General features: G+C 44.4%; 1 protein-coding gene across 1 annotated transcript; it reads right to left on the minus strand.

The window, feature by feature from the left end:
• Positions 1-901: 901 nt before the first annotated feature.
• On the minus strand, positions 902-27,828 carry mmp14b (matrix metallopeptidase 14b (membrane-inserted)). The gene is made up of 10 exons (XM_041896525.2): positions 27,260-27,828; positions 15,152-15,300; positions 14,820-14,942; positions 14,288-14,595; positions 13,730-13,891; positions 13,394-13,560; positions 12,791-12,929; positions 12,503-12,653; positions 2,528-2,643; positions 902-2,366 (listed from the first exon to the last, which is right to left on the minus strand). The coding sequence occupies exons 1-10, from the start codon at positions 27,356-27,358 to the stop codon at positions 1,987-1,989; spliced, it is 1,794 nt and encodes a 597-aa protein (XP_041752459.1). The 5' UTR covers positions 27,359-27,828; the 3' UTR covers positions 902-1,986.

Genomic DNA, 27,828 nt, shown 5'->3' on the forward strand with positions numbered 1-27,828 from the left:
CTGGTCGACCTAAATCATTTTAACACAATAGGAAAATACAGTACCTCATCAACGTAATTGCGGCATGTTTTAATCATAAGATATCATATGTTAACTAGTAATTTTCTCTCTCTTTCTGCCCTCTCCCATGCACATCAGCTGTTTGTCAAAGGCCCATTAGCTGAGAGGAAACGCCTTAGCCTGTTGCTTCGAGATTTGATTGCCTGCTTTATTGGCTCATATAACACATGCACACACACACACACACACACACACACACACACACACACACACACACACACACACACACACACACACACACTATAGCCAAGATAAGTTTTCCTGCTGTGAACGCCAAAGGGTTTACACAATCCTCTTCATTCCTGGTTTCACTTAATCCTTGGACAGAGCCTTTATTTTCCGACCCAGTTTCAGGCCTGCCAGTTTCCAAGCACCAGTGGAGCTTTCGGGGAGCAAGAACCCTGGAGGTAAAGGAAGAGCGAGTATGATAGTAAGGTGGATAAGGAAGTGCTATGTTAAGAGGTAACGGTGAATACAATACCAAGGCGATATTGAGCTTCAGTTAGGATTTTACTTGCGTATGTTTTTACAAAGTAATTTGTTAAAGGGCCTCGGAGTGTGTGTGTGTGTGTGTGTCTGTGACTGACCACTTAGTGCTGAAAACCAAAATAAAGAACAGATATAGCTAGAACTTTTGAAAACATTTTATTTTAAAGAAAAGTATCAAAGTGAAAAAGACAGGCACAATTTTATTCAAATAGTTTAGATAGTTATCATTATTATCATACAAATTAATATAATTATTATTGTTTTAACTACTAGTAAACCCTCTCATCCCTGAAAAATAAAAAAACAGCACCATGAATTGAGAACTGTAAACAAGTGCATTGACAAAAAGGAGTCATTTTCATATCTTCAATTTATTGCATTGAGATGGAAAAACAATCAAGTTTCAAAAATAATATCCCCATCCCATTCACTTCCCCCAAAATGAAATATAAAATTAAGGCCACTTTCTAAATGTAGTTCCCTGTCCAGCAGGACATTTAATGACAATGTACACAGACACATTCTATACATGGAGAACAACAATAACAATAGTAATAGACATAATAATAATGACAACATCGTTGATAATAATAATCATAATAATCATTAAAACACTGCATGACATAAAGGAATATTAATGACACAGACAAATTGCTCAGCTTTCAAATTAGTGTTATACATGCTTCATTAGGACACTGTTAGTGTATCCTTTCCCTTTAATGTTCCATACTGGCTCTCTTAAATCGAGATATCAAATTGTGGTAAGGATGGACTGGGGGCACGCATAGACTCTTATCTGATATATACCCCCTCTCTCTTCAGACTGTTCATAGTTCATGTGATATAACTGAGATATAGGAGACAACACTTAACGGGTAAAAGACTTTGACAGAATCTAGCATAATCTACTATCATGGAGCAGAACATTACATGACATGGAATGATGCTGATTGCATTTTTTAACACATTAGACACTAAAATGGGCAGATGGAGGCACTGAACATAATTATGTTCAAAGCTGAAATTCGCAAGGACACAAACACTGACGACATCCACTAAAAAATGACATTTAAAAAGGCTAAACAAACTGCGATGAGCTGGAGTCAACAACCACAAAGAGAGCGAGAGAGAAAGGAGGGAAGAGAAGAGGGGACGGAAATGGAAGAATAGAGTGGGAGTGAAAGAGCAAAAGGAATCTCTTCCATGTTTAAGTTGGTAGTGGTAGGAATATTTTAACTATAGCTAACAAGTATATCTTGCTCTGGCTAACCCTCGTTCACAGTCCACAGATCAGTTGACTTTAGTTCTCTCTCTTTTTATCTCCACTAGCATTACTCTCCATTTGCTCTCTTCTCTCCCATACAGTCCCTCTCAACTCTTCAGCCTCCTCTCTCTCCTCTCTCTCCTCCCTTTCTCTCCTCTCCCTCTCCTCCCCCTCTACACCTTGTCCAGTAGGGAGCGTTGGCAGTAGAGGAGATGGCGTGGGGTGCCGTACCTGCGGAAGAACAGCAGTGCCCCCAGAGTGAGGATCACACACACCAGCAGCATGAGGGGCACCACCACCGCCGCCGCGCCCGCCCCTCCGCCAGATCCTCCTTCCTCCTCCACCTCGATGATGATGACCTCTGTCTCATCTCTATCCTCCTCTCTGTCTTCCCGGTCATGTCCTCCACCCCCTCTTCCTCCGTCGGTCTTGGGGTCTTCCTCTGGACAGCCCATCCAGTCTTTAAGAGCAGACTTGGGGTATCCAGGCTCAACACGAAGCTTATGGTTGTTGAACTTCCAATACTTATTGGCTTTGTAGAAGTAGGTGTGTCCTGAGAGCCAAATACAGTGGGGAGATAAAGATGTAAAATAAGAAATACAGAGTTGGGATAACTTTATCCATTGAAATAATTTTTTTAATTTTTTTTTAAACGTTGTTTTCTTTAGATTAGGACATATAAAAGACACGCACAAAAACACACAGGAAGGTTACCTTGGTCCCTGCTCATGATGCCAGCTTTAATATTGTCTGGGACGCCCTGCCACACATTGATGGGTTTGGGGTATTCAGCGTCCACAGAGCGTGAGTCCTCATTGTAGCGATAGTACCTAACATGGGGAGAGACAGACATTTTTCAGTGTAACATGAGTGCATCCGCATATCTCCAAACCTCTGGTCTGTGCTGACCACACACCTACAGGTCTATTATTCTTCCAAAGATGTGGCTGCTCAGCTGGTGTGGTCTGAGTTATGAGATGTAGGCTAGGTGGGCCACTGAAAGACCAAACCTCCCGGAGACAGAATTATGTTCTGGTTCTCTTAGCTAAGCCTCTTAATTAACTGAGTTCAGCAGGATAACCAATATGCAATGAATAGTATCATTGTATCATTTCTGTGTTTCTCATTGCTGGTTTTGATTTCTTCATCTCAAATGTCAGAGACCTCTTACAAGCAAAAGTGGCAGTACTTATTTTGGGAAATTTGCAAACATCTTTTGGCCAAATAGCAATTTGTGACAGAGAAATATGATGTTCCCTTTCAGTCAGTCAACTTTTGTACAACATACAGTGAGGGAAAAAAGTGCTCCTAATCTCAGCCTGTTACCTGTATAAAAGACACCTGTCCACAGAAGCAATCAATAAATCAGATTCCAAACTCTCCACCATGGCCAAGACCAAAGAGCTCTCCAAGGATGTCAGGGACAAGATTGTAGACCTACACAAGGCTGGAATGGGCTACAAGACCATCGCCAAGCAGCTTGGTGAGAAGGTGACAACAGTTGGTGCGATTATCCGCAAATGGAAGAAACACAAAATAACTGTCAATCTCCCTCGGCCTGGGGCTCCATGCAAGATCTCACCTTGTGGAGTTGCAATGATCATGAGAACGGGGAGGAATCAGCCCAAAACTACAAGAGAGGATCTTGTCAATGATCTCAAGGCAGCTGGGACCATAGTCACCAAGAAAACAATTAGTAACACACTACGCCGTGAAGGACTGAAATCCTGCAGCGCCTACAAAGGTCCCCCTGCTCAAGAAAGCACATATACAGGCCCGTCTGAAGTTTGCCAATGAACATCTGAATGATTCAGAGGAGAACTGGGTGAAAGTGTTGTGGTCAGATGAGACCAAAATCGAGCTCTTTGGCATCAACTCAACTCGCCGTGTTTAGAGGAGGAATGCTGCCTATGACCCCAAGAACACCATCCCCACCGTCAAACATAGAGGTGGAAACATTATGCTTTGAGGGTGTTTTTCTGCTAAGGGGACAGGACAACTTCACCGCATCAAAGGGACGATGGATGGGGCCATGTACCGTCAAATCTTGGGTGAGAACCTCCTTCCCTCAGCCAGGGCATTGAACATTGGTTTTGCCACCAAGTACTAAGTCATGTTTTGCAGAGGGGTCAAATACTTATTTCCCTCATTAAAATGCAAATCAATTTATAACATTTTTGACATGCGTTTTTCTGGATTTTGTTGTTGTTATTCTGTCTCTCACTGTTCAAATAAACCTACCATTCAAATTATAGACTGATCATGTCTTTGTCAGTGAGCAAACGTACAAAATCAGCAGGGGATCAAATACTTTTTTCCCTCACTGTACTATGTGGAGTCGTACGCTGGCGACTTCGGTTGAAGGATCTACAATCACGCCTGACAATGAAATCCATGCCTCACTGGAAGCCCCGCCTTCGACAGGTGATAAGCGTGAGGCTCGGATTCATTCTTTCAATTATTTCGCTCTTCACCTCGGTGTGAACAGGAACGATTCACGCTACTAAAACAAACAATTGGAAAACAAGACTGTATTACGTTGCGCCAACTAAACTGTCTCATAGTGGTAGAGCGTGCTCACCCCCTGGTTGTTGGGTGCTGAAGTTTGTACTTGTTCTCATACATTTCCTAATCAAGAACAATTAGTTACTCTTCAATTTGCTGGTGCAATGACTAAGATGGCTAAGAAAGCGACCGAGAAGACGATGGCGAAGCCAGGTTTGGGGTTGAGATCATGCCCCCAGTCATGCGGTTATAGCATTTCTCTAAAAGATACTTACGATTACCGATGGCGACTTTCCTTTCCCAAATGCTGGTACCTCGGCTGGGACCGAGGTGCAGGAAGCAGAGAGAGACTTGGAGCTGTGGTCAGAACAGGTGGAACTAGCATCCCAACAGTGAGACGGCTGGTTACATACAGGACCCAGGTTCAGATGACGACTTGGTGTCTCTGGACGGCTCCGGGGACGAAGAGGACTTAGTTCTGGGATAGCCACCTCCTCTCGCTACGGGAGTAGCGGTGGAAAACTTAGTATCCAACGCATCGTTCATAGAACTGTGCCGCAGGACGACTATGTGTTTGGAGGTGAAGTGGGCATGTTCATCCCTGCAGTAGAAGGCATCAAGGTTCGGTTGGAAGTACCTACCCCCTGTGGCTGCCACAGTCAAGCACCACCTACCCCTGTTTCCTGATTTCGTCAAAGAATTGACAACAACCTGGTCCAAACCGCATTCAGCTAAGCTGATGCTGCATGGGTGTGCCCCCTTCATGGATCTGGAAAGGATGGAAGGGACAGGGCTGGTGCACACGCCTCAGTTGGATGGCAAGCTAGCTGGCTACCTATCCCCGTTGGCTAACAAGGGCGTGGCTAATGCGAATCCTACGCTCCCTAACAACCACTGTTTCGGCTGCTCAGCTGGAGAAGGTGTATAGTGCAGAGGGGGTGGATGCCTGATCCCTGTTGTCTATCACTATGCTGCAGGTTTACCAGACCGAGTTTCTGGAGGATCTGGGCATGGCTTTGGCCGCAGGAGAGCCCCACGCAGAGCTCCTCGATATCCGTGTTACGGTCGACTTCATTCTGCACATGTCCCGGAGCACCGTTCTAGCGCTCAGGAAGAGAATGGGAGCTACTGTGGTGGCACAGCATCATCTTTGACTGACGCTCTCGCAGGTGCCGGAGAGTGACAAACAGATGTACCTTGATGAGCTGATTTCTCCCACAGGGTTGTTCAGTTCGGCCCTGGAGGCTATGCAGGCCCAGTTCGAGGCCAAAAATAAGCAGGAAGAGAAGAAGTTGCACGCTTATCTCCCTCGGAGGTCCTTTCGGGATGCTGAGGGGGAACCTTCCGGAAGGCTGACAGGCGGAGCTCCGTCGGCTAAGCAGGCTGCCCCGGGGGCCGAGGATAGATGATACAGCCTGTATTCCCTGGTTCCGAAAAGAAATGTTGGTTTACGCCCAATTCTAGTAATGTGTGCCCTGAACAACCATCTCAGAGTTCACAAATTCAAGATGCTCACAAACCAGAGGCTTTTACGATCCGTGCATCCCGACAATTGGTTCACTACCATCGACCTTCAGGATGCGTACTTTCATGTGCCCATGTACCCCAGTCACAGAAAGTTCCTGAGATTCCATCACGAGGCGATAGCCTACGAGTTTTTGGTACTCCCGTTCGACTTGTCCCTCTCGCCTCATGTTTTTTCGAAGGTGGTGGAGGCAGCTCTGGCACCCATGAGGGGCCAGGGACTGAGGGTATTGGCCTATCTGGATGATTCAAGGGAGTCAAGGGAACAAGCGGTGTTACACACATCCATGACATCACGTCGTGATTGACCAATCAAAGTTCAGTATGGTTTCCAGCCCCTACTGGATTGGCTGTTGATACCTAGCACTACCTAGCCTGCTTGCTAGCACTAACATGAGGGCGAAGCAAGAGTCGCTATCCGAATTTACACGTTAAAAGGATCTCGGCCATAACCCTTTTGCAGCGCATTCCATTCCTGGGTCTCGAGTTAAACTCGTGTGTAAATCGTGCTTTTCTATCCTTGGAGAGGGGGTCTGGGTTCCAGCTCTGCTAGGCCCAATTTTGGATGGGGCGCACAATACATTTTCGCCAGTTCCTGAGCCTACTGGGGATAATGGTTCTATGATTGTGGTCCTTCCCCTGGGACTATTATTGATGCCGGCCGTTCCAGCGCTGGGTGCTAGCAACGTGCTTGGATGCATCTCGCCACCTAAGCCAGTAGATTCAGGTGTCCCCGACATGCCTTCGTGCACTGGCCCAGTGGAGGGATCCCTGGCTGTTGTCACAAGAGGTTCTCATGGGCCAGGTGTTGTTTGTCCCGCAAGGTGGTCATGACAGATGCGTCCCCCCCAAGGGTGGCGCGCACTGTGCGAGGGTTACTCAATTCGGGGAGTATGGACGGTGTCACAGAGTGCCCGGCATATCAATTACCTGGAACTTCTGACGGTGTACTTAGCGCTTAGGCGCCTCCCGCGTTTGTCGGGCCGGCATGTGCTGGTCAGATCCGACAACACGATGATGGTGGCATACATCAACAGATGGGGTGGACTTGGTTCCTCCCCCTCCTCACCTTGGCTCGCTCCCTGTTGCTGTGGAACAGTGTGCATTTGCTCTCACTTTGGGTGGTGAATGTTCCCGGTTGCCTCAACTCGGGTAGGATCTGTAATCAAGGGGGCCCTTCTTCCTCAGGAGTGGAGACTATACCCATGGGTGGTTGCCCAAATATGGGAGAGGTTTGGCAGGGCCGACGTAGATCTTTATGCATCACGAGAAAATGCACAGTGTCATCTATGTTTCTCGATGAGGGACCCGAGTACCCCATTGGAAACGGACACTCTGGCGCCCGAGTGGCCTCGGACTCTCCTTTCCACGTTTCCGCCAGTGGATCTGATTCAGCCCACGTTGGAGAGGGTGCGCCGGGAGTGCTTATCATTAATTCTTGTGGCTCCCTGTTGGCCCAGGCAGCCTTGGCTTGCAGAGATCATTCGCCTTTTAGGCGCGGACCCGTGACAACTCTCGTTGCGCAGGGACCTGTTGTCCCAGGCGCATGGACAGGTTTGGCACTGAGAGGCCGGAGATTTAGTTTTTTTGGGCCCCTGGGAGGGCCAATCTGATGGCTAGTGTTTTACCTCCGAATGGTATTGCTACCATTCAGTCTGCATGGGCAACCTCCACGAGAGGGCTGTATGCGTATAATTGGCAAGCGTTTGAGCTCTGGTGCCAAGATAAAGGACTTGTTCTTTTTCAATGCTCTGTGTGGACAATCCTTATGTTCCTACAGGAGCTTTTTCGAGCAGGGAAGTGAATTCTCCACGTTGAAAGTGTACATGGTCGCTATCTCAGCATGTCATGTGGGAATTGACTGAGCTTCACTGGAGGTTCTCCCCCTGGTGATGCGGTTCCTGAAAAGTTTACATTGTCTCAGACGGGTATCTAAATCTATTGCTCAGACATGGGACTTGTCGCTGGTATTGGAGGTGCAGTGTGTGGCCTCATTTGAGCCTCTGGAGTCGGTGGATCTGAAGATCCCCTCCTTTAAAACCTCCCTGCTCATGGCTGTGGCCTCGTCTAAAAGGGTTAGGGACCTCCACGCATTATCCGTACAACCTTCAGGGCGACTCTAAGGTGACATACATTCAGCTTTACGCACATATATTGAACTGACCCGGTATACCCGGTTATGTGACCAGCTTTTTGTCTGTTTTGCTAATCCTGCTAGCGGCAGGGCGCTCTCTAAGCAGTGTCTCTCTCACTGGCATATATCAGCATTGGGCAAGGGTTAACTAGCGTGCCCACTCCACCAGGGGTTTGACAGCGTCTTGGGCATTGTTTAAAGGGTTGATCAGAGTACACAACAGAACAGTGTACTGCCTACACTCGGTTTGTTGTTTTTATTAAACAGTTTTCATTAAAGCGTTAAAGCGTTTGTATTGCTACTGATTCCGCGACGCGGTCAGCCTTTACGGTTGGGACCGCAAGTTTGTGTCCCGGATTCCTGTTAAGTAGCAGTTTGCTGCTAGCCATCATGAAAATGGAGCAGGCTAACGCTATCAGTGCTAGCCCACTGGTGTTTATATCCACGGCTGGACGCAAATGCTTTAGGTGTGAGATGATTTCCACACAATCACAAGATGAAGAACTGGAAAATGGACAGGGATTTGTCTGCCCTAAATGCACCACCATCAAGCATCTTAGGGAAGAGATCATCGTCTTAGCTCGGCTGCGAGAAAAGGAAAACCTGCTTTCTAAGTACACCGACCTTGCTGTAACCCAGGCAAACCGAATCTCAGTTTTAAATGCCTCCTATAGCAAAGCTGTCGATTAGTCGGGAGGCGTTGATCTGTCCCAATCCAACAAACAGATGTTAAGCTCAACTCCGCGGCCCATGGGAGACTGGACATCCGTAAGGCGTAGGAGATCGGGGAGGCAGTCTGGCCACCCATCTATCCAAGAAGATCAGATCCAGCTATCAAACAGCTTTGCCCAGCTTGAGACGGACCTACCAGCCCCGGGAGTCAGCACGGATCCTGGGTGTATACCAACAGCCGGCGGCCACCCAGTGGCATCCTCCCCCAAGGCCACCACAGTTCAGCAGGTCGTTTCCTCATCAGATTCTGATAAATTGGAGACTGTCAGAAAATGTGGTTGTAACGTTAACAATTTGGTTGTTATTCTATTAGTTACCCTCAGGCAGATGCCCCATGGGCAGAGTGGCCCACACTCATTGAATATGGCACTTTTAAATGTTAGAGCAATCACTAGTAAAACCTTTTTGTGAATGACCTCTTTACTGAGCACAGAGTTGATTGCATGTTTCTCACTGAAACATGGCTGTCTTCAGACTGTAGTGCCGTTCTTATTGAAGCCTCCCCCCGGACTAAAGCTTTTCATACTCTATCAGAAATGGGAAAAAGGGTAGAGCATCTCATCAGGTCTTGCTTTTTTTACTAATGCTCTCAGATGTAAGGACATTTCATTTGGCGACTTTGGGTCTTTTGAGCATCATGCTATACTGTTTAAATGTCAGCCACCAGGGCTGGCCATAACCCTGTATAGGCCACCAAAGCACTTTCTTTACTGATTTCTCTGAACTATTGTCTATTGTCCTTGAGAACTATGATAAAATCATTGTGTTGGGTGATTTTAATATTCATGTTAACAAAGAGGCTGACTCCAAAGCCATTGAATTTCTGAATCTTTGAGCTCTATGGACTTTATCCAACATGTTACTGTGCCCACCCATAACCGCGGCCATACTCTGGACCTGATTATTACCAAGGGGCTTTCTATTGACATAGCCTCTATTGAGTGTATGAACAATACTCCATCACCTATTCTGCCTTCCTCTTGTGATGATTTAGTTGATAACTTTAATAGCAAATTAGGGGCAACAATTGATGCCATAGCTCCAGTAAAGTTGAAAAAGGCCACATCCAAACGGAGAGAAATTGCAGAAAGGCAGAGCAGAAGTATAACAAGGCAATTAGAAATGCCAGATGGGCTCATTTTTCTAACTTGATCACTAATAATCAGAATAATTCGAGTGCTCTTTTTGACCATTGTTGGCTTGATAAATCCTACCCCTGCAAATCTATGTGAACTTTCCTCCACATCTAAATGTGATGAGTTTGTGGCATATTTCAGAGATAAGATAACAAACATTAGGCTGGGTATCAGTCAAGCAAGACCTGATGAGATGTTTGATGATATGTGCCCTAGCCTACCACGCACTCTGGATGTATTTCCCCTGGTTGACACAGACTGCCCCTGGTTGACACAGGTTGCTCAGGAAAGTGATATAACAACTTAAGCCTTCTACCTGCCTTCTCGATCCACCTTCTTCAAAACAGTTTTTAATTGTATATCTGAAGAAGTACAAGCTATTGTTAATCACTCCCTGTTCACAGGCACTTTCCCCACTGCACTAAAAAATGGCTATGGAGAAAACCCTTCTGAAGAAAAGTAATCTAGATTATTCAGCTCTTTGCAATTTTTGGCCAATCTCCAACCTTCCACACTTAAGCAAAATTCTGGAGAAATTGGTTTTCAAACAGCAAAATTATTTTTTAAGTGCCAACTGTATTTTTGAAAAATTCCAATCTGGTTTTCGGGCCCACCACAGCACAGAGACAGCTTTAGTTAAAGTGGTAAATGATCTTAGAGCCAACACAGATGCCAAACAGCTCTCTGTCCTTGTACTCTTGGATTTAAGTGCTGCATTCGACACTGTTGACCATGATGTCCTTCTGGACAGACTGGAGAGGTTGGTTGGCCTCTCTGGTCCAGTTCTAAATTGGTTAAGGACCTATTTAACCGGTCAAGAGTTTTTTGTCACCTTTGGTGAACATAACTCAGAGAAAATACATATCACATGTGGCGTTCCACAAGGTTAGATTTTGGGTCCGGTACTGTTCAGTTTATATACGTTACCCCTTGGCAGCATTATCAGAAAGCACAGCATTGATTTTCACACGACTTTACATTTCTGTGTCACCAGAGGATTTTAGCTCAACAAATGATTAGCCTGTATTAGTGATTTAAATACTTGGATGGCTTACAACTTCCTCCAGCTAAATCAAGACCGAGGTACTTATTGTTGGAGCCAAAGCACAGAGAGAGAATTTGGCTGCACATTTTTAATTCACAGGCAATAAAGATAAAACACCATGTAAAAAACCTAGCTGTTATTTTAGATTCTGAACTCAATTTCGAATCACACATTAGGAATGTGACCAAAATAGCTTTTTACCACCAGAGGAACATTGCCAAGGTGAGGCTGTTTCTCTCTCAGGCTGATACAGAGAGACTCATCCATGCTTTTATTACAAGCAGGCTTGACTACTGTAATGCTCTCCTGTCTGGTCTACCCAAGAAAGCCATTGGTCAACTGCAAAACATACAGAATGCTGCAGCACGGGTACTGACCAAGACCAGACGGAGAGCACACATTACACCGGTTTTAAGGTTTCTGCACTGGCTGCCTGAGAGTTTTAGAATTCATTTTAAGATTATTCTATTGGTTTTTAAATCAATACACAATTGTGCACCCCAATACATGTCAGACATGCTTTTAAGTTATGTACCCAGTAGGTCCCTCAGGTCCTCTGGCACCGGCCTTTTAACTATCCCAAAGCCTAGGACCAAGAGGCATGGAGAGGCAGACTTTAGTTACTATGTCCCCAGCCTCTGGAATAGCCTGCCAGAGAACCTGAGGGGGGCCGAAACTGTGGACATTTTTTAAAGAGATCTTAAAACACACCTTTTTAGCTTTGCTTTTCCTCAGGGTGCTTTTTAGTCGTTCAAATGTATTGTTATTCTTTTGTTTTTTATCTTCTTATGTTTGTTGTGCAGTAAATATTTCACTTTTTATTTTCATTGTTTTTAGTAGTTTTTTCCTGTGAAGCACATTGTGTTGCATTCCATGTCTGAAATGTGCTGTATAAATAAAGCTTGATTTGATTTGATTTCACTATAGGAGATATTTGTGCTGCGGCGAGTTGGGCATCACCACACACTTTAGTGAGGTTTTATTGCTTGGATGTCACTGCTCCCAGTGTAGCGCACAGTGTGCTTAATGCTGGGACAAGTAACTAGGCAGCGCGCCATGTGCACAATACCCAGACTGCTGCATCTGGCGGGGTCAGGTCTGGGTGGTCTGCCATGGGCCATTTCATTTAGTATCCGTTGGGGTCGGCTTGGGGCGTGATTATATTTCCCCATAGTATGTTGTACCGAAGTTGACTGACTGAAAGGGAATATAACATTAAGACTATAACTACTGTTCCCTGAAGGAGGGAAGCAAGGTACAACACCTGTTAGGCCCCGCACCGCCCGTTCCTGGGCTCTGTGAAGAGCAGTATTAAATTGAAAGAATGAATCAACGCCTCAAGCTTATCAACTGTGGAAGGCGGGGCTTCCAGCGAGGCACGGATTTCATTGGCCTTGTCAGGCATGATTGTAGATTCTTCAACCAAAGTCGCGAGAGTGCGACTCCCATAGTATGTTGTATTTCGTTTCCCTCCTTCAGGGAACAGTAGTTCATGTCATAATGTTATGTTTTCAACGTTCTTTAGTTTAGTGTATACATTTCCACTCTACTCAGTCATGTCATGTTGATGTATACAAACACACACAGAGACATTCAGATGCGAAGAGACTGACTTGTTTCCTCTGAAGAAGTATGTCTTGCCGGTGGGGGTGTAGAAGAGGGCGGCATCTATTTTGTCTTTGGGTAGACCACTGCCCATCTCCTTTAGAGACTTGGGGTAGCCATCCTCCAGAAGAGATTCCTTGAAAACCCAGTGCCTGTCTCCTACACAGAGAGAGAGAGAGAATCTGAATGAGTGGTTTTCCTCAGTAAGAATTACAATGATGTCTTCTACATATACAGGTCTATAGAATAGTATTGTGAGTGGGTGGTAACAGAGTAAAGAGTAAAGACAGATTTACCCTTGAAAAATACAAAGTTGCCATCATCCCTTTCATAAGCAGCATTGATGTTTGATGGCAGGCCTCTCCAGAAATGGCCTATTGGCATTGGGTATCCGTCCAGAACCGCGTTGTTACGGACTCTCCAGAACCACTTATCCTGAAGGAGAGAGAGACATGGTTAATACCTGTACAAACTAAATATATGTATATATATATTTAGGCAATACGGCCCGTTGTTACGGACTCTCCAGAACCACTTCTCCTGAAGGAGAGAGAGACATGGTTAATAACTGTATATGGCCAATATACCACGGCTAAGGGTTGTTCTTATGCACGACGCAATGCAGAGTGCCTGGACACAGCCCTTAGCCGTGGTATATTGGCCATATACCACAACCCCCCGAGGTGCCTTATTGCAATTATAAACAGCTTACCAACATAATTAGAGCAGTAAAAATAAATGTTTTGTCATACCCGTGGTATACGGTCTGATATACCACGGCTGTCAGCCAATAAGCATTCAGGGCTCAAACCACCCAGTTTATAAATATATATATATATATACATATATATACACAACGACAAAGCTAATTTCAGCTATACATATCTGTAATTAATTACCTTGAAGACAAACATTTCTCCTCGGAGGATGGCGATGGTGTCAAAGTGTCCCTCACAGATGTCAGGGCCAAAGCGAGGGTTGTATGGGGTGTGAGTGGGTTTGGGCGGGTGGTGAGGGGAGCGTGGGGTAGGTGGAGGAGGGCGGGGGCCACCACCTGATCTACCACCTGCACGGTAGAGGAAGAGAGTAATGTAATCCTCTACTACTATCATTACCTTGGCCCTTCATCTTTTTTTGTGATCTGACTAAAATGAAATTTGGGCCCTAGTTATAGCCTAGATACAGTATAACAACTAACAGTAATTATAATGAATTTCCTCTTAGCCTGTGCTCACCATAGATTTGCTGTATCCCCCTGAGGTCATCTTCAGGCAGCTGGAAGTTCTCTGTGTCCATCCACTGGTAGAATGGAGCCATGATGGCCGAGGGGTCGTTGGAGTGCTCCAGACCCAGGGCATGACCCAACTCATGTACCGACACCAGGAACACGTCATTACCTAAGACCAACAGAACCATGTCATCACCATCACATTAAATTGTCCCATGAAATTCAAGCTTGTTATAACAATGGTATGTGTGCATCTATAAAAAAAAAAAGCACTATTCAAATTGAACTGACTGGGAACATCTAATGTATTGACAAGCTATCCCTGTGGTTTTAAATAGCAGGCCTCTATCTCACCATCAAAACGAAAGAAAACTGTATATCATGCATTTTCCCCACACAAACACGCCCTGGGGATAAGTTCCAAAACACACACATTGGGGCCTGCTGATGGTGTGTTTTTGTGGCCTGCTGCTCACAACTGCCTGAGGAGCATGGTAACTCCCAACCCAGTGAATTTCCCATCATAACATCCCTCTCCCTCTTCCAAACACTCAAGGTCACTCACCTGACAGATCACTGTTGCCGACCGTCCAAGGCTCTGCAGAGTCAAAGTGAGTGTCTCCCCCTATGCCGTTACCGGGGAAGTAGGCATGTGCCAAGAAGCCCCCCTCGCCGTCGAAGGGACTGGAGTCGCCATGGAAACCCTCACCAAAGAAGAGCATGATGTCGGCAAAGTCCTCCACCTTGTCCCGTATGTGACTGTAGGGGATCTCCCGGAAGCGTAGAGGGGTCACACTCTCCCATACCTTGAAGGCCTTCCTGATAGCCTCATGGGTCTCATACTCCCCCACCTTAGGGGTGTAGTTCTGTATACTAAGAGGGAAAGAGGGAGCACCGTTAGAGAGAGAAGAGCACAGTTTGTGACAGAAAAATATAGAAATTGAGGGAGTAAGGAGAAGACGGGGAGTAAAGAGGGAAAACAGTGATAAACTTTACGGCATAATAATAAACACTTTACATAACTTCACCATATGGGTTGTGGCTGTTCTTTTCATTGTTACCCTACACATGCAATTGGAGTTGGAGGCATAACTTACCAGAAGGTGAGATCAGTCTTATCCCATTTCAGGCCCTGGATAGCGTAGCGCTTCTTTCTCAGGTTGCTCTTCAGCTCAGTGCCGAACTTGTCTGGAACGCCACATCGTGGCCGCTTCATTGCCCTGGCAAACACAATTCAGGGACTGGTCACACAGAGTCGAATAGAATCTCTGTCTTGGAAACCCGCCTTTGATTACGATAACCCTGAATCAGTGATTTCACACAAGTAAGGCTATTCGTTTTTAATGGCCTAGTTATAAGCTCCTGGTCCTACAAACAGGGTAATATGGTCCTGAACCAGCAACAGTTGTTTAGCGTGAGAGGCACTCACTCTACAGTGTTGGTGTCGATGGAGCCGGTGATGGTCAAGCCGTAGAACCTCTGCATGGCTGTGATGGCCGTGGTGATGGAGTGAGGGGAACGGGCAGCGTGTGTCCGCAGGTCACCTGGGGGCAGGTAGCCATACTGCTGCAGCCACACCTAAAAGATGGAACAGGAAGAGGTTGTAATGTTAAAACATGTCCTGGATGGTTGTAGAATGAATATAATACAGATAAGTCAGAAATACTGTATACGGTAAAGTATATGGATTCTGCTTCAACATCTATCTTTGCATCTGTAGGATATGAATGTTGGCAAATAAGGCTGAGTAGACTTGATGTACATTCCACAATGACATAAACAACAAATAATCTCAAATGTATGTTTTCATATGTTTTGGCTTGCGTGAGAAGCACAAGGTCCACAAACTGGCGATGGTCATTCCAATGAGTAACTATAAAAGTATTCAAACATAAACAGTATTCTTCAGTGACTGTGTCCAGACCAATGAAAGTAAGGCCAATTTGACAGAAGCTGACACACTGAAACCAAACCAGGACAAAATGGCCCCGTACAAAGACAGCTCAGATTTCACTAAAGCCCTTGTAGGGAAAAGCCCAAATCTTGGTAGACAAAACTTAACAGTGAAACTAAAAACATTCTGTAGGTAAAAGATTAACCTACATCCCTATAGGTCTAGACTGGCCTCGCTTTCCAGGCTTCTACTTGTGCGATTACAGTGTCTGGCTGCACTAGAGAAGGGGCCAGATGATTACAGTATATATTTGACCTTGCATTTCCCTGAAAGCTCATCACTCTGGTGCCTCCCACTCTTTATCTGTGGCAGAACCAGTGGCTGGGTTCCAAACCTCTCCCACACAATTTCAGCTCTACCCCCCCCAAACAGGAGTTGGAAACAACACTGTGGCTATTGTGAGGTAGGTAAACCTGAGACCCACCCCTCTGATATTCTCTACTGAACACGCCCTGACTCGAACATTGTCAATAAGCTAGCACACACCCAGGAGGTGTTTTTCACAACTTTAAAATATGCTTTGTTTGGCTGCATGTTTGACCTTCAACTATTCAGCTCTTTTGTTGCGTTAACAATGTCAGTCTCTTGCGAAACAACACAGTCAGTCAGTAATTGTACTGGGAATTTCTCTGTGATCCCATCCAAACCTCAAAGTCAAACCCCCCCCAGATTCCCGTCTCTCTGTCCTCTTCTCTCCACACTCCTCCTCCCACTCTCCCTCTCTTTTCTCTTACGGAAAACCCAGAGCCCTGAGGGTAAATAATTGTGAACAACCACACCCAGTGCACAGTTAGTACATCGGTTGTGTACAGTAACTGCCTGGTAGGTTGTTGTACATGTTCCAGGAACATAATGAATATAATGAACACAAAAACAATACTTTTAAATGAACTAGTCATTATGTAATTTTAGAATTTTCTCTGTATCAAACTGTACTACAGTGATATGTCAGCAGTTTCATTATACTGTAGCGGGTGATGTTGGACGTAGTCAGGCGCAGGAGAGGAAATCACTGAATAAATGGTTTATTCAAATAAACAGAGGTACGCAGCTATGCGTAATATACACCAATGCGGTAAACGGCGTACTGGGGAAGACAAGGCACACGGGTGAACATCCCGGCGATACACAATACAAATCTAGCTCAACTGAGCTATATATCCTCTACATTGAACAATCACACTCAAAGACAAGGGGGCAGAGGGAACACTTATACAGGTACTGATGAGGGGATATGAACCAGGTGTGTGTAATAAACAAGACAAAACAAATGGAATGATGAGATGAGGAGCGGCAGTGGCTAGAAGGCCGGTGACGATGAACGCCGAAGCCTGCCCGAACAAGGAGAGGAGGCAGCCTCGGAGGAAGTCGTGACATATACTGTGTGTGTGGGTGGGGGGAACTCACTGTATTACAGTATTGTAAATACGTATGAAGGAGTGAGGTGGAGAGAGGTAGAGGAGCGTCATGAAAGAGAGGGGGATGGTGAAGTGTGTAATTAATGGATTATGATTATATAAATATAATGGAGGTGGGAGGACATGTCTAGAGGAAGAGTTTGTTTCAGGACAAGTTTCAATTCTATGTTTGGTATAAGGCCACAGCAGCTCTTTCTGAGGCCACTATACCTTTCGTTCGAGTCTTTTATCTGGGTCATTCATAGTGTAAAAAATTTAAATAATGTAAACAAGTGTAAAAAATGGATGTATGCGCAAAAGAGCCATTCAGTAAAACGGAACACTTGTTTCAACCATAAGCCTAGTGAGTCCCACTCCTCCCATACATGGTCCCATTGGTGGATCCGTAAAAAAACGTCTTCAAGTGTTATTCACTGTAAGGGTATGCTACTTCTAACTGTAGCACTTTTGATCACTGAAGCCTAAAGAGTGGGCAGTTATAGTGGTCACTTTATTTACTTTAGTTGAGTGAGTCAGACCTAGTATTTAGACTTTTTACATAGACAAAGTAACAAACTAATAGGCCTACACATTTTAGAGGTAAGGATATGACTTCCCTGACCTTAAAAATGAGAGTTCGAAGGATGTGTGTGTGTGTGTGTGTGTGTGTGTGTGTGTGTGTGTGTGTGTGTGTGTGTGCGCGCGCACTGGCACCCCTGCCTAGAAATAGAGAAAGATGACTGAATTACATTTCAAAGAAGAAGAAAAACAAACATTTTCTCTTGGCCAATGGAAATAAAACTCTGGTCAACAGTGCTCCAGATTACTGATCGACTTAGTGTGCCCCAATGACTACACACAAACATAACAACAGATCATAAGAATGAAGGCTCATTGCTCATAGCTAGAGTTGAAGTCTGAAGTTTATATACACCTTAGCCAAATACATTTAAACTCAGTTTTTCACAATTCCTGACATTTAATCCCAGTAAAAATTCCCTGTCTTAGGTCAGGTAGGATCACCACTTTATTTTAAGAATGTGAAATGTCAGAATAATAGTAGAGAGCTTTTATTTCTTTCATCACATTCCCAGTGGGTCAGAAGTTTACATACACTCAATTAGTATTTGGTAGCATTGCCTTTAAATTGTTTAACTTGGGTCAAACGATTCGGGTAGCCTTCCACAAGCTTCCCACAATAAGTTGGGTGAATTTTGGCCCATTCCTCCTGACAGAGCTGGTGTAACTGAGTCATGTTTGTAGGCCTCCGTGCTCGCACACACTTTTTCAGTTCTGCCCACACATTTTCTATAGGATTGAGGTCAGGGCTTTGTGATGGCCACTCCAATACCTTGACTTTGTTGTCCTTAAGACATTTTGGCACAACTTTGGAAGTATGCTTGGGGTCATTGTCCATTTGGAAGACCCATTTGCGACCAAGCTTTTACCTCAAGACTGATGTCTTGAGATGTTTCTTCAATATATCCACATCATTTTCCTTCCTCATGACGCCATCTATTTTGTGAAGTGCACCAGTCCTTTTTTGTGGCGGTTTTGGAGCAGTGGCTTCTTCCTTGCTGAGCGGCCTTTCAGGTTATGTCGATATAGGACTCGTTTTACTGTGGATATAGATACTTTTGTACCTGTTTCCTCCAGCATCTTCACAAGGTCCTTTGCTGTTGTTCTGGGATTGATTTGCACTTTTTACACCAAAGTACGTTCATCTCTAGGAGACAGAACGCGTCTCTTCCCTGAGCGGTTTGACGGCTGCGTGGTCCCATGGTGTTTATACTTGCGTACTATTGTTTGTACAGATGAACGTGGTACCTTCAGGAGTTTGGAAATTGCTCCCAAGGATGAACCAGACTTGTGGAGGTCTACCATTTTTTTCTGAGGTCTTGGCTGATTTCGTTTCATTTTCCCATGATGTCAAACAAAGAGGCACTGAGTTTGAAGGTAGGCCTTGAAATACATCCACAGGTACATCTCCAATTGACTCAAATTATGTCAACTAGTCTATCAAAAGCTTCTAAAGCCATGACATCATTTTCTGGAATTTTCCAAGCTGTTTAAAGGCACAGTCAACTTAGTGTATGTAAACGTCTGACCCACTAGAATTGTGATACAGTGAATTATAAGTGAAATAATCTGTCTATAAACAATTGTTGGAAAAATTACTTGTGTCATGCACAAGGTAATGTCCTAACCGACTTGCCAAAACTATAGTTTGTTAACAAGAAATTTGTGGAGTGGTTGAAAAACAAGTTTTAATGACTCCAACCTAAGTGTATGTAAACTTCCGACTTCAACTGTAGATACGCAATATACTGACACAATGATCTGGCCCACACAAGACACTTGGCTTAGGAGCTACTGAACACACTATGACAAATCACAACACACACACATCATCAGAGTCATTCATCATAAATGTGTGTGTCTGGGTGGTGTTGCAACATTATCATCATAAATATTCTATGTGGATGTTACTGATAAACCTCCCTGACCTCTGACTCTTCTCTACCTAAGTGTGTATGGGATTACCAGCGGTTGTCTATGCAAACAGTCCTCTAGCTAGCCAACATCAACAAGATTTTTTAAAGTCATTTAGCAGACGCTCTTATCTTTTTTTTTCTTCATACTTATTGCCACAGTGAGACCAATACAAGGTGTTTTCAAGCAAAGAGGAAATCCTCTGCCACTTTCTTGCTCTCACTGAGGCCACTGGATATGAAACACCTACCTTCCATGCTCTGACTGGTACTATGGTCTTTAAACAGCTGCATTGAGCCCAGTCTAATTGGCTATGACACAGAGCTGCAGATCTTGATTTACTGTTCACTTAGGGTATTATCTCTCTCTCAATACTAGTGAGCGTTCTGGTGCAAAGATTATGGCCAAACATCACTCAAATTACCGGTAGTATTATATGTGCTTTGTTGGGCTCCGGGCAGCCGAGCGGAAATGGAGGAAAACTAGACTCCCTGCGGACCTGGCATCTTTTCACTCCCTCTTCTCTACATTTTCTTCATCTGTTTCTGCTGCTAAAGCCACTTTCTACCACTCTAAATTCCAAGCATCTGCCTCTAACCCTAGGAAGCTCTTTGCCACCTTCTCCTCCCTGCTGAATCCCCCCCCCCTCCTCCCTCTCTGTGGATGACTTCATCAACCATTTTGAAAAGAAGGTTGACGACATCCGATCCTCGTTTGTTAAGTCAAATGACACTGCTGGTCCTGCTCACACTGCCCTACCCTATGCTTTGACTTCTTTCTCCTCTCTCTCTCCAGATAAAATCTTGCGACTTGTGAGGGCCGGCCGCCCAACAACCTGCCCGCTTGACCCTATCCCCTCCTCTCTTCTCCAGACCATCTCCGGTGACCTTCTCCCTTACCTCACCTCGCTCATCAACTCATCCTTGACCGCTGGCTATGTCCCTTCCGTCTTCAAGAGAGCGAGAGTTTCACCCCTTCTCAAAAAACCAACACTCGATCCCTCTGATGTCAACAACTACAGACCAGTATCCCTTCTTTCTTTTCTCTCCAAAACTCTTGAGCGTGCCGTCTTTAGCCAACTCTCTTGCTATCTCTCTCAGAATGACCTTCTTGATTCAAACCAGTCAGGTTTCAAGACTGGTCATTCAACTGAGACTGCTCTTCTCTGTGTCACGGAGGCTCTCCGCACTGCTAAAGCTAACTCTCTCTCCTCTGCTCTTGTCCTTCTAGACCTGTCTGCTGCCTTTGATACTGTGAACCATCAGATCCTCTTCTCCACCCTCTCCGAGCTGGGCATCTCCGGCACGGCTCACTCTTGGATTGCGTCCTACCTGACCGGTCGCTCCTACCAAGTGGCGTGGCGAGAGTCTGTCTCCGCACCACGTGCTCTCACCACTGGTGTCCCCCAGGGCTCAGTTCTAGGCCCTCTCCTATTCTCGCTATACACCAAGTCACTTGGCTCTGTCATATCCTCACATGGCCTGTCCTATCATTGCTACGCAGACAACACACAACTAATCTTCTCCTTTCCCCCTTCTGATAACCAGGTGGCGAATCGCATCTCTGCATGTCTGGCAGACATATCAGTGTGGATGACGGATCACCACCTCAAGCTGAACCTCAGCAAGACGGAGCTGCTCTTCCTCCCGGGGAAGGACTGCCCGTTCCATGATCTCGCCATCACGGTTGACAACTCCGTTGTGTCCTCCTCATAGAGTGCGAAGAGCCTTGACGTGACCCTGGACAACACCCTGTCGTTCTCCGCTAACATCAAAGCGGTGACCCCATCCTGTAGGTTCATGCTCTACAACATTCAGAGAGTTTGACCCTGCCTTACACAGGAAGCGGCACAGGTCCTAATCCAGGCACTTGTCATCTCCCGTCTGGATTACTGCAACTCGCTGTTGGCTGGGCTCCCTGCCTGTGCCATTAAACCCCTACAACTCATCCAGAATGCCGCAGCCCGTCTGGTGTTCAACCTTCCCATGTTCTCTCACGTCACCCCGCTCCTCCGCACACTCCACTGGCTTACAGTTGAAGCTCGCATCTGCTACAAGACCATGGTGCTTGCCTACGGAGCTGTGAGGGGAACGGCACCGCCGTACCTTCAGGCTCTGATCAGTCCCTACACCCAAACGAGGGCATTGCGTTCATCCACCTCTGCGGAAGCACAGTTCCCGCTCAGCCCAGTCAAAACTGTTCGCTGCTCTGGCACCCCAATGGTGGAACAAGCTCCCTCATGACGCCAGGACAGCGGAGTCACTCACCACCTTCCGGAGACACTTGAAACCCCACCTCTTTAAGGAATACCTGGGATAGGATAAAGTAATCATTCTACCTCCCCTTACCCCACCCCCCAAAAAAATTAAAAATAAAATATTGTAAAGTGGTTATCCCACTGGCTATAAGGTGAATGCACCAATTTGTAAGTCGCTCTGGATAAGAGCGTCTGCTAAATGACGTAAATGTAATGTAAAATGTTGGTGAGTTACCCCAAATGTAGAACAGAAGCAGTGAAAAGCTGTCAATTGGAACTGAGTTGATAGACTATAGCATTCCAAAAGTCTGATGGCACTGGCGCCCATATCACATATCGGCCAAATGTCAACAACAGGTGTGGCTGAAATAGCTGAATCCACTCATTTGAAGGGGTGTCCACATACTTTTGTGTATATAGTGTATATGCTTATTTTGCGGAATGTAAACCATTTACCTGTGTTACAAAAGGTTAATAAAATAATAAAAAAGTGTTAATGCTTGACAGACAGTATCTCTTTGCAATCATTACCAATTTGGCACTTTTAAGCTAAGAATATTGTATGTTTTTTGCACTTTTAAGGTAGGGCCTATTGCTTTATATCAGGTTAGAACATCACAATGCATATATTTTTTACAAAGTTTCAGAGAGGATATTGCCCCTCTAAATGTTCTAAAATTGATTGCTGCGTTCAAATGGGCAGAAGGTAGCCTAGCGGTTAGAGCGTTGTGCCAGTAATCTGAAAGGTTGCGAGTTCAATTCTGCGATGTGAAAAAGTTGTTGCTGTGCCCTTGAGCAAGGCACATAACCCCAATCGCTCCAGGGTAGCCGTTAACTGTAATGAATCTGGCAATAAGCTAACAATCCCTGTTATTTCTTTTCCAGTGACCTCCCAAGAGTTTGACTCACTCACCTCTGGTTTTGTGGCACCGCTCCTTGCATGCTCAGGTCCTATGCCAGCACGAGCAACAGCAGTCGGGCATACGCCTCTATCCAGAGTGCCATTCCTCGACCACGACACCCGCAAAAAACTACTAAAGAAAGGCCCTGTTTTTCCCCTGCATCATTTTTCCTTGATTCTTGAAGTAGCTACACCGGTAGGAAGAAGAGCTTCCAAATGCTAAATTATGGATCAAAAATATAATTGTTTAAACAGCCATTTTCATTGATGAAAGCTGCACATTCTTTACTTGCTTCTAAAGTAAAAAACAGATTTATCTGTCTAAATGGCAAACTCATTGACTGACATTATCAGTGCTTCAGTTCCCTCTGAGAGACATACTAGATTACTTTCTGCTAAATTGACAGTCTAATCTAGGTCAGGGAGGGGCAACTTTGATGGAGGTGGGGGCCACAAAAAATCTGAACTCATCATGAGGGGCCACAGTGACTTGTGGGTCTGCATACCCACATCCGTACCCACACATGCAGTCAGAGCCAGCCCTAGCCTTTTTTGTGGCCCTAAGCGAAATGTTGTTGCGGTTCAGGTTTCGTTCCGTTTGCTTCCATTTAAGAACGTTTTTCAACAGAATCGGCACAATGAATACACCCCTGATCACATGCAAACACAGTTCACTTTCATAGCAGCCACATACAAACAGCTTGTTGTATATATAATTCCTTCTAGCATCTATCTACACGCGCTCTCCTCTTCTCACCTTTTCCACTTTTTGTGGACTTCATTGCACAACACATCAGCTGTCTGTGACGAGGCAAAAAAACGTTTACAAGCCAAACCTTCATATCATGAACGCTAACCGCTACACACAGCCTACATCGTTGTCACGTCATAGTCAACATAGCTACTAGAACTAACATGTTAGTAAACCCACTACAATCATGCAGTACAGTGTACAGTCAGCAGCAAGCAGTTTAGCAGTTACACAGTTATACATTTATAAAACCAAAAGGTTACCTTGCCTTGGAAGAGTTTCAGTGTAAAATAACCATAGTCAGCTAGCTAACATAGCATCCCTCTCTGTTTGAGCCAGGTGTTTGAGTAGGGCAAACTAGCTAGTTGCATTCGATGCTAGCTAAGTAAGTGAAAGTGAAAAATATACTACAAAATATTGATAGCTCTCTCTCGCTTCTCCTAAATATTGGAATAAATTAATTTGTTCAGAACTGTTCAACTGTCTTTCTCTCTCTTTGAGTCAACTACTCACCACATGTTATGCACTTCAGTGCTAGCTACTGTAGCTGTAGCTTATGCTTTCAGTACTAGATTCATTCTCTGATCCTTTGATTGGGTGGACATATCAGTTCATGCTGCAAGAGCTCTGATTGGTTGGAATACATCCTCCAGAAGTTGTCATAATTACTGTGTAAGTCTATGGAAGGGGGTGAGAACCATGAGTTGCCTAGGTTTTGTATTGAAGTCAACGTACCCAGAGGACAGAAGCTAGCTGTCTTCCGGCTACACCATGGTGCTACCCTACAGAGTGCTGCTGAGGCTACCGTAGACCTTCATTGCAAAACAGTGTGTTTTAATCAATTATTTGGTGACGTGAATATATTTAGTATAGTTTTATCTAAAAAGGATAACTTTTTTAATGTTTCACTATTTGTATTTTTCTGAAATTCACTGAGGAGGATGGTCCTCCCCTTCCTCCTCTGAGGAGCCTATACTGGTCTCTTAGTACATTTAGCAAGCTAACTAGCCATCTAACTAGCGATTAGCATTAGCGGCTAACAATACTTATTTTAGTCATAACTTGCTAAGAAAATACAAACTAGCAAACAGTAAGATACACAAATAGTGTAATTGTTAAATGCTTGTGAAAATCAGCATTCTTTTCACCAACATCTTGTTGCATCTACCTGACCATGCAGACTGCAGAGTGAATGGCAAGAAAGTGTTTGTGACTCCGAGCAACTGATCTCTCCTTGAGTGACAGGGAGCAGGGCTTGGTGTGGGAAGCGGCATGCAGGAGGGAGAAAGACGACTCAACTAGCCAACGGAGTAAACTGTAAAAACGGACATTACACCCCGATTTGCGTATCACATTTAACAAACCAAACATTGAAATACCGTTATAGAAGGTAAAGTAAAAACCCAAACTGGTCCATGTATCAATACCGGTATATAGTAAAATACGGTATACGCCCAGCCCAAGGTGAGAGAAAAAAAGTACATTTAACAGCTAATTTCATGCAATTCTACAACTTTTGCCATAGGGTGGAGAGAAATGTTTGCAGTTTTTAATATGATATCTGACTGACAATGACTAACAAAATCAATGGGGGCCCCCCGGTCAGTAATTCGACCATGATTACTACAAGTTTAGATAGCTGGCCGCTATACTAATTTACCATTCTGAAAAATGTTAGCTGACATGGGCTACTTGAGTGACTGTCAGTGACTGACATAACAAGAGGAAAACTGCTGATGCAAACCCGATTTCGAAATTGCAACTTGTGTATTCTACTATTCCCAACTGAGTTCCAAAATGTTTTATTATTATTTTATTTAGAAATTGTTCCGTGGGCCTACAAATGGCAGTTTCCCATCCCTGATGTAGTTAAATTATTCTTTCCATTTGCACAGCTGGAAATGCAATTCAGGCCCCTACAGTATGCTCAGATTACAGTTCAGGCGCCAGCAGTCAGATTAAAAACATCAAAAGGACATTTGACATCTACAGTGATGTAGTCAGAGCTTCATGTGATATGATCTAGCTTACTGTGTTTTCCTAAATGATAGATGTCTGTCAGTAGGAGTATAGGTTGCGTGGGGCTTTAACATGATGGTGACTTCCTGTAGTCGAAAAACAAAGGAACTTAATCTCTCTCTGACTGGGATACTGACCGCTGGTGAGTCCTCCTCCACTGCTGACCATCAGACTATCATCTCTTCAGACACAGCCCTTCTCTCTGTAAAATTCCCTTCCCCCAGTTCAACCCTAACTCAGCACAGATGTCAACAATTATATTTCCGCATGTCTTTGAACTTGGATCCTACCCGCAACTCTAAATCCCCTCTCCTTTCAGAAAGTGCCTCTGTACCTGACCACAATACAGAGACCATGGTATTTCTCCCCATTTGTCTTCTTCTTCTTCTCTTTTTCTTTTATTTTGCCTCCTCAGCATTTCTAAATGTTGTCATGTGAGCCATCATCATTGTGGTTTGCTTCCTTTAGCTGAGCTCAGATCCATCCCACATCCCCCCAGTTCTACTAACAGTCTATCATCCCAGACCTGGGAAATGATTTCCTTGCTTTTGGGGTACAACTTTTTTTTACCCTAAAAGCGCCAACAGGGGTAAATTCTGACCCCAAGAGGTCTGAAATGTAACAACTTCAAAACTCTATTTATCCTTCTGAAACTAGTTACCAACCACAAAAACACCTTACCATGATTTCTGTGTTAATATGGAGGAATTCAAAATTATATATTGTGTATACTAGTGGTGCATGGGCTAAGCTGAAAATGTGAACTCAATAGAAAACGTTGTGATAAAAGCACCAAATTTGCCACAGAGGTAGATCTATGTACCCTGAAAAGATATAGGCATGGAGCCACCCCAGATTTGCCCCCTGGGTCATGGCTGCCACTATAACTAAAAGATAACTCTAAAATGTAAATACATATTTAGCTTCCTGTCAATGTCTCTATACCAAGTCGAGAGTCTCATCTTTCAGATGCAATTGGAACTGAGTTGATAGACTATAGCGTTCCAAAAGTCTGATGGCATATCGCATATAGCCCATATAGGTGACATCTTAGGTCATACCGGTAGGCTATATATCAGATTAGCTCAATTGCCAATTTCTCAGCTCTGGGTATCACAGAAACACAACACTTTAAATGAATAATACACAAACGTTTATAAAAAGGCTATGGGGGAAATGTATCAAAATATCTGTTCAAAACATACAAAAACGTCTATTTTGAAACATCAATTTTGACTATAAATTTGTGAACAGTTTAAAATATATGCTTATTTGGTGGATTTTAAACCATTTACTTGTGTTACAAAATAATCAAATAAAAAGTGTTACTGCTTGACAGACAGTGTCTCTTTGCAATCATTACCAATTTGCCACTTTTAAAATAAGAATATGTTATTTGCGATTTTAAGGTTAACAGTAGGGCCTATTGGTATACATCAGGTTAAAACATCACGATGCATATTCTTATTTTTGTATATTTCTTTTCGTTTTAAAAAATATTTTTTTTACATAGTTTGCCCATCTAACTTTTCAAAGATTGATTGCGGTGTTCAAATGTAGCGGTTAACCTAGCGTTGTACCCGTAATCTGGAAGGTTGTGAGTTCGACTCCGGGAGCCGACAAGGTGAAAAATCTGTCGCTGTGCCCTTGAGCAAGGCATATCGTTTCAGGGTAGCCGTTAACTCTGATGAATCTGGCAACAAACCAACAATCCCTGCTAATTATTTTCGAGTGACCTACCAAGACTAGGGTATGACTCACTCACCTCTGGTTTTACATCTTGTTGCGCCGCTCCTTGCACGCTCAGGTCCCATGCCAACACGAGCAACAGCAGTTGGGCATATGCCTCTACTCGGAGTGCCATTCCTCGACCACGACACCGGTTAAAAACTACCAAAAAGGCCCTATTTTCCCCTGTATCACTTTTCCTTGATTCTTGAAGTAGCTACACCGGTAGGAAGTACGCTTCCAAATGCAAAATTATGGATCAAAAATATAATTGTTTAAACAGCAATTTGCATTGATGAAAGCCGGACATTCTTTACTTGCTTCTAAAATCAAAACCAGATGTATTTGTAAACATAAACTGAGGAGTAACTTGATTAAAGAGCTGCGAGAGGTTGCATCAATAATTTGGCATTCAACGTTTTAACAGCTCATATTCCACAATAATTACAGTCGACGACCTTGTTTCTCTTTGTCGCAGTCTCAACGTTTTAGGCCTATATATTTATTTGCTGCTTTCCCTGAATTTTCCTTCTGTCGGTATGGTCGGGATGTTTTGATTCCTCTTTCTTCACCCCTCTCTCTCTCACACAGCTACTGCTAGTTTGA

Source organism: Coregonus clupeaformis, chromosome 14, assembly GCF_020615455.1.
Source record: "Coregonus clupeaformis isolate EN_2021a chromosome 14, ASM2061545v1, whole genome shotgun sequence".
NCBI classification, from domain to species: Eukaryota; Metazoa; Chordata; class Actinopteri; order Salmoniformes; family Salmonidae; genus Coregonus; species Coregonus clupeaformis.

Bases quoted from the DNA above. Each gene is read 5' to 3' on its own strand.
- mmp14b (XM_041896525.2), bottom strand. From the start codon at position 27,358: ATGGCACTCCGAGTAGAGGCATATGCCCAACTGCTGTTGCTCGTGTTG. The intron at 12,654-12,790 runs GTAAATCTGTCT...CTCTCTGTGTAG, and splicing joins CAACTTTGTATTTTTCAAGG to GAGACAGGCACTGGGTTTTC. The intron at 2,367-2,527 runs GTAACCTTCCTG...TTTGGCTCTCAG, and splicing joins CATCATGAGCAGGGACCAAG to GACACACCTACTTCTACAAA.